At 39.5% G+C, this 7,987-nt stretch overlaps 1 protein-coding gene across 6 annotated transcripts in view; it reads left to right on the top strand.

The window, feature by feature from the left end:
* Positions 1-1,682: 1,682 nt before the first annotated feature.
* The window catches only part of kdm4c (lysine (K)-specific demethylase 4C), a 39,711-nt gene continuing 33,406 nt past the window's right edge, over positions 1,683-7,987 (top strand). For all 6 annotated transcript variants that reach the window (XR_009676312.1, XR_009676311.1, XM_061061506.1 and 3 more), the window contains exons 1-4: positions 1,683-1,843; positions 4,320-4,486; positions 5,642-5,817; positions 5,985-6,099. Coding sequence is in view for 4 of the 6 variants with exons in the window: in XM_061061506.1 (XP_060917489.1) it covers positions 4,343-4,486; positions 5,642-5,817; positions 5,985-6,099 (435 nt within the window). In the remaining 2 variants the exon portion in view is untranslated. The remainder of the gene's footprint in view (positions 1,844-4,319; positions 4,487-5,641; positions 5,818-5,984; positions 6,100-7,987) is intronic.

The raw sequence follows: 7,987 nt of genomic DNA, 5'->3' as shown, positions 1-7,987 counted from the left end.
TGCAAACAACAATCCAACGCAAGTATCATAGTGCTAATTTGCAACACCTGTCCCTGGAATGGTTTTTATATACAAGATAATAACTTGTGCACACGACATAATGATCTTGTTCCCACAAGATATCAATCTAATTGTGCACAAGATAATTTGTGGAGCCCCTGAAGTCCCAAAGAGTAAAAGAAAAAACGTCTTCTACAAGTTGTTATCTTGTGCAATTAATATATTTTTGTGCGTGCACAAGATAACTATGATGTAAGCACAAGATAATAAATTATGTGCACAGCATACTTATCTTGTTCTTACAAGGTGTCATCTAATTGTACGCACAAGATAATTGTCTAGTGCGCAAAAGATTATAACTTGTTACCACAACATAATGATCTTGTTCCCACAAGATATCATCTAATTGTGCACAAGATAATTTGTGGAGCCCCTGAAGTCCCAAAGAGTAAAACAAACGTCTTCTACAAGTTATTATCTTGTGCGCTTAATATTTTTGTGTGCGCACAAGATAACTATGTTGTAAACACAAGATAATAAATTATGTGCACAGCATAATTATCTTGTTCTCATAAGGTGTCATCTAATTGTGCGCACAAGATAATAATAGTCTAGTGCGCAATTGATAATAACTTGTTACCACAACATAATTGTCTTGCACAAGATAATAACTTGTGCACACAACATAATGATCTTGTTCACACAAGATATCATCTAATTGTGCACAAGATAATTTGTGGAGCCCCTGAAGTCCCAAAGATGAAAAAACGTCTTCTACAAGTTATTATCTTGTGCGCTTAATATATTTTTGTGTGCGCACAAGATAAGCTGATCTATTTTTTATTTTTTATTTTTTAAATCAATTTTTTAGCATCTATTTTTTTGTACATTCTTATTTTTTCTTTTTTTTTAATTTAAATTGTACTGTGTTCGCTTTTTGTCTGCAATCTTTGCTCTTTGCTGCTGTAACAATGTCAATTTCCCCAGTGTGGGATAAATAAAGGATTATTTTATCTTATCTTATCTTAACTATGTCGTAAGCACAAGGTAATATATTATGTGCACAGCATAATTATCGTGTTCTCATAAGGTGTCATCTAATTGTATGCACAAGATAATAATAGTCTTGTGCGCAAAAGATAATAACTTGTTACCACAACATAATGATCTTGTTTCCACAAGATATCATCTAATTGTGCACAAGATAATTTGTGGAGTCCCTGAAGTCCCAAAGAGTAAAAAAAACGTCTTCTACAAGTTATTATCTTGTGCACTTAATATATTTTTGTGTGCGCACAAGATAACTATGTTGTAAGCACAAGATTATGTGCACAGCATAATTATCTTGTTCTTACAAGGTGTCATCTAATTGTGCGCACAAGATAATAATTGTCTTGTGCGCAAAAGATAATAACTTGTTACCACAACATAATTGTCTTGCACAAGATAATAACTTGTGCACACAAAATAAAAATGTTCCCCTCTTTGGGGGTACTTTGGTACATCTAGAGTTTAACAAAATGTGTCTGACATTAGAGTAAAAATGTTTAATGTGGGAAAAGCAGCAGGCAGGTGCGTTTTTTCTTCCCCATCATTGGTATCGTCTCAGTGGATCAGTGCATCTGAATCGCAGATCTCACAGTATGTGGATAAATCCAGCATAGCACACAGTCTCCATCTGAACCTCTGAGCACGTTGACAAACAGTTTAGTGTCCCTGAACGCACCATCTCTTCTTCACAGCAGCAGCAGCAGCAGCAGCAGCAGAGCAGCTGTCATGTGAATCAGCTGGACGAACAAGGAAGGGGATAAACAACAACACCAACCCGTATTTCTCTATCAAGGTAACAAAACAAATACTTTTTTATGAAACATTATGCGTTGTACAAGCGAAATAAGCGCACAGAAGCTCCTGTAGCACCGAGTTTATGAGACAGCAGGTTACATTTCGTGACTCCTGTGCAGAGTTAGCCGAGCTATCAACAGCTAACAGCTAGCAGCTAGCATCGCCCACTGAATAAGTTGGCACGCGTTTTTCGCCAATTTGTTTCGCGTCGTGTGCTTTGTCATTGTCCAGCTGTCTTTTGGTAAGCCTTTGCTTTACAGGTAGGTAACACTCACATGAAACAAATCTCAAGACTCGTTTGTTCGCATGCAAAGTCACCCAGCGAGGAAAGCTAGTTAGCTACGGCCCTGTCTGCAGCCACCTTGCGAGGGGCATTTAAACCCCCTTTGGAGCTAGGTTAGCTTTATAGTTAGCAGCGAAGTTATCCTTAAAGTGCTCATGACTGCAGCCCACAAACGCACGAGAAATGCACATCAAAAGAGCACCTCGTTAAGTGTTAATATCTTAATATAATCAACCTAATCAGATGAGCTAGCGAGATCTGTTAAGCCATTACTTTGCAGCACAACAACATGTTGGCTAGTTAGCTTCACTCTGTAGACAACAAAGATCAACAGAGCAATGCTCATGCAATAATGCAAATTAAACCTTAATTAAAATTAGATTTATTTATCCTAAGTGGGTTTTTTTTTGTAGAAATAACAGGCCGAATATCCCTCATTTTTATTATCCACGTTGTGAATAAAATCTTTAATATCTAAACAAAGAGTCTTAAAACATGGTGAGTAAACACTACTGCTGATTATTTGTGTTTGCATAATCTTGCTTAAGCTTGCATATGCATATTACATCATCAAGTCGGACGCCTTTGTATCTTTGTTTGCAGCAAAGTTGAGTTTAAAGTTGGGTTAAATTTTAGCCGCTTCACTCCGGTGGCAGTGGGATCTCTTTGTCTGGGGAGGGGGCTCAGGAGAGACCAGAGTTGGGAGTGGGATGGGTGGATGGGACAAAAATCTGACAAGGGTTGTTGGCATCGGTAAGGATCAAAGGATCAAATCGACATTTGTTGAATCTGTGGCTCCATCTTGTGGCGGAGTTGTCACTGACACGTAAATCCTGCTGCCTTGTGCTTTAACGCAACAACTCACACCAGTTCACGTGCATCTAAGAAAGAAAAAAGATTCTAGATTAATTGCACATAAACAGTGAAATATGTATATTTTTTTAAAGGTTTATTTTAGGGCTTTTTATGCCTTTTATTGAGAGATTGAATTACAAAATCTATATATGTTTAAATTGGATATGCTTTATACTTCACTTAATCCCTGAGGGAAATTCTATTTTATTTTTTTTTTCCTTTTAAAGATTTATTTTTGGGCTTTTTGTGCCTTTTAATGGATAGATAGGACAGTCGGAAATCAGGGAGAGAGAGCGGGGAATGACAGGTGGGAAGCAAACCCGGGCCGCCCGCTTGAGACGACAGCCTCCATACATGGGGCGCGCGCACTAACCACTGCGCCACCAGCGCCCTGGGACATTCTGTTTTTAACATTGTTATTGAGAGACATGCTTCTCACACTCATGCACAACACGGGACCATTAGTGGAGAGATGTCAGTGTGGGGCTGCTACACACTGCTACGCAGGGTGTGCACCGGAGCGGGTTGGGGGTCGGTGCCTTGCTCAAGGGCGCCTCAGGCAGTACTCGGGAAGTGCACTGACATCTCTCCATGCTACCAGACCGACTTCTATATTATGGTCTGCATTGGGACTTAAACCTGCGGCCCTATTTTAGGTTATGAACTTCCTAAGACATGTGAAGTGCTGTATCTGGGAAATTTAACACAGGAAAATATACAAAGCAAAGACAGATACCTGGCTGGAATACTACTGGTGGCATCAAAGAAAGCTATAACAAGAAAGTGGTGTAAGGAGGACCCCCCCCCCCCACACACACACACTCGGAGAAACTGGTTGGACATTGTTGAAAAACTACATGATATGGAGAACTTTACACACAATTTAAGACTACAACAATCTGCATGCCAAGGAAAATGGAAAAAGTGGACTGACTTTAAAACCCATCACAAAGTCTGAAGAGAATATTTAAGAGGAGGCTAAACTGTCCATTGTTAACTGACACCAACGTTTATATACTGTGTTTATTTTGATGTATCCTCATTAAGAAAAGCAAATAAAATATAAGTAATAAAAAAAAAAAAAAAAAAACCTGCGGCCCTCCATTTCCCGACCCAAGTTGTTTCAGTCAACAGCATCTACAAAATCTTTTCATGTGAAGAAAAGATTTATATGATTTTTAGTAGCTTGTCTAATCTTTAGTTCTGACATGTTTAAAATGTGAACATTGCATTTTTTTTTGGAACATGTTGTAATTCTTACCTCACTAAATGTTTTCAAGATCCTAAAAGTTAATTTTCTAAATAAGTTGTATTTTTTTATTTTTTATTTTTATAGGTTTGACCTGGTGAGGTGGCAGGATGGCGGGAGCAGAGGTGTTCACCCCTGCTAACCCCACCTGCAAGATTATGACCTTCAGGCCCACCATGGAAGAGTTCCAAAACTTCAACCAGTACCTGGTTTACATGGAGTCTCAGGGCGCACACCGTGCAGGCCTGGCTAAAGTAAGTAGTCTTAATTATGTCTTTATTGAAGAGACAGGAGAGTGGATAGAGAGAGAGAGAGAGAGAGTGGGGAATGACATGAGGGAAAAGATCCACTGGCTGGATTTGATACCAGGCCACCTGCTTTCGAGGACTTTAGCCTTAACACATGGGGCATACACACTAACCACTAGGCTACTAGCGACCTGGTAGTCTGCATTTTAAAGACGTTTTTACCACTCCTAATTGTCTGGCTGAGTAAAATATGAGTGTGTTAGATTAATTTTGCTGTTGCCTCTAGCGTTGTCACCTTACCAGGTTTTTAAACTTCAATATGATTCTAGTAAAAATCAATATCGATACCTGTTTCCTGACCATGACAACAAAAACACATATTCAAGTCACCCATCATTGGGTAATTTGTTGTTTTTATTTTATTTTTAAATGCAGCCACATTGTCTAAATAGCACAACGATGTTGGCTTCTCTACCCAAACATTGCTTATATAATTTAGCTCTCTTTGTTACAGCTTTTGATTTAAAAACAGAACTGAAGAGCTGACGTTCTTTAAAGCTTCAGGACTTTTTGATACAATCGATCATTAAAATAACAGAGTTTGGTGGACGCCAGTGGCCAAGTGGTAGTTTGCCCCATGTACACAGGCTGCAGTCCTTGAAGCAGGCGGCCCAGGTTTGAATCCGACCTGTGGCTCCTTTCCTGAGTGTCATTTCCCTGCTTCCTGTCTCTCCAATAAAGACACAAAAGCCCCAAAAAAGAAAACCTTTAAAGTAACAGATTATATTGTCGTAAAACGCGTAGTATCAAAACGTATTGGATCATTTTTACAATCAATCAATCAATCTTTATTTGTATAGCGCCAATTCATAACAAGTGTTACCTTGAGACGCTTTACAAAAAAGCAGGTAAAAGACCTTACTCATTGTGAGCGCTTTAGCAAAGCAGCAGAAGTTACAGTGGCAAGAAATCTTCGGTAAATCTCAGGATCATGACGATACAGTCATTGGCCAAAACTGCGCCGGGCTTGAAAACGGGATAGAAGGGGGGTGGGATAAGATGCAGGAAGAGCCACTGGGTTGGTAACCGTAACCTAGAGTACTGCATGTCATTCCTGTTTGATGTCGACCAACAATCCCTCCTCCTCTTTTTCTCCCTCAGGTGATTCCTCCTAAAGGCTGGAAGCCCCGTCGTACCTATGACGACATAGACGATCTGATGATAGACGCTCCCATACAGCAGATGGTGGCCGGCCAATCAGGGCTCTTCACTCAGTACAACATCCAGAAAAAGCCCCTTAGTGTGCAGGAGTTCAGGCGGTTGGCTAACAGTGACATGTGAGTATTGTGCAGCTGTACGTGATGTGATATTTGTTTAATGAATGCACAAAGAAGTTTTAATGAAAATTCATTTCCACAGCTGTAGTTTAATTCAATCTGGAGTTAAGTGGTTCATAATCTGTGATCCGTTTTTACAGTAAATATGATGCCTCTCTCCTCTGCAGGTACTGTACACCTCGCTACCTGAACTATGAAGATCTCGAGAGGAAATACTGGAAGAACCTCACCTTCGTCTCGCCAATATACGGTGCTGATGTCAGTGGCAGCCTGTATGATGAGGTAGAAGGTCTTTCTTTGCTTTCTTCTGTTGTGTGTTTCTCTGTATATTAACGTGTATTTCTCCCTCAGGTTATAAAATCCCTATGATCAGTGTAGTAAAGCTTGGTGTTGGGTGGGGGTTGTTTCTGTACTCAGTGGACAATGATGAAATCGTGAAACAGACTGTGGATCTTTTTAGGATTTATTCAGCCATGGTCACTCAACATAGAAACACAACACACATGGCTGACAAGGTGCGGATCATCGCTGACCCATGCTGACCAAGATCTTACTATAGCTGGCAAACATTGGCCATCATGGGCAAAGTGTCTTCATCTTCACAGTGTTGTTTATATTCTGCTAGAAGGTACAGTCCACACATTCCTGGCTGCTTCGGTTCATCTCTAAAAGGCTAGAAAGAAGACATCACCTTGACTCTTAAATATCAGACATATACATTTCTTCAGTCTCAGAGTCACATTTCCTTTTCAGCTCACTTGGACACTTGGCTCCAAACCAAATATAACTCTGCTGCTATGAGGTCTCTTACACATATGTATTACAGCTTCACAAACCTAAAAGAAGAATTATTCTGAGATGGTTGACACAAAATTATTATGATGAATGAATTCATGAAAATACGTACTAACACTTGGGCACATTCTTTACTCCTTTATCGTAAAGGGAAGTCACCTCGTCGTAATCTTGGATATCAATTTGATAAACTGCATATAAGTGTATTTAATTTAAAGGAGCAATTTGTAACTCTGACACCTAGTGTTTAAAATGGGCACTACAATCTAAATTCAAAACATTGTAGAGAGCTGTCTCCCCCCGCCCCTCCTCTCTAGAGTGGATGCTCACTCAGGTCACCATGTGGTGGACTCTGAAGCTTCAGTGTTTATCCAGCTCTGCATGGGTCTGTAAACCTTTCTGTGTTCTAACCTCTCTCCATTTTTCAAAAAGCATCTCCAATATTGATCCTAGTTTGAGCACGTTTCTGCTCGTGGAGCTTATTAGAAACATGCAGAGGCTTTTTAGGTCGGGTACAATCACTTCTATCTGAACCACTTCTCTTGCCCGCTTCCATCGCTGCAACACCTGTTGACCTGATAACTGCTCTCATATCTGACAAACAGAGGAACGTCCAAAACAGCCGTGTGGGGGTGTCTTAAAACCGCCTACCTTCTCTGGTCCAAACAAATCCAGAGCATTCAGGAGCAGAATCTAAAGTTAGAAGGAGGACATACTGGCTGCTGCATTGTTAAACATTGCTCCTTTAAGTCATGTAATGAGGCGTAGGTTGGGTTTTGCAATTAAAAACAGAAAATCATACAATGAAACCCAGACTTTAACATTTTTCACCCAACCCAAAGAAGTTTTATTTTGAGCTAATTAATATGATTTTCAAAAAGTAGACCTGCATTCAAATCGGTAAAGCAATTTGTTTATTTTAATGATTAATGATGCACAGTATGTTGTATAGTCACTGTAAAAAATGACTTGTGTTGGTACAAAATTTGTTGCAGGAGGCTTGAACAAAAAAAAGTCGTTACCCTGAGCTTTAAGAAATTTGACGTGTGAAGCACACACTTTTTAACAGATGCACTTTAAAGGGAAGAACATTACATTTGTCTTTTTAATAGAATAAATGTTACTATCTCTTCCCCGGACAGCTGCACTGCTTGGATAGCATACAGTTTTTCACTGTCACAGGGTGGGTGTTAAAAAAAATGAAACTACAGATTTATATCTGCTTCATGAAATGTTCAGAGGCAGTGCTCTTTTTAAACGTGCGTCAATGTCAGAAGAAGAAAACAGACTCAGTGTGCAAAGGTCTCTAGAGTTACAATGTGCTTTATATTGTTTATATGAATTGGAATATAAATGCCATATCAAACTGCAGGAT

The sequence above is a fragment of the Labrus mixtus genome, chromosome 2 (assembly GCF_963584025.1).
Source record: "Labrus mixtus chromosome 2, fLabMix1.1, whole genome shotgun sequence".
Classification (NCBI taxonomy): Eukaryota; Metazoa; Chordata; class Actinopteri; order Labriformes; family Labridae; genus Labrus; species Labrus mixtus.
Note: the sequence above shows the minus strand (reverse complement) of the source record. Positions and strands in the feature narration are given on the sequence as shown.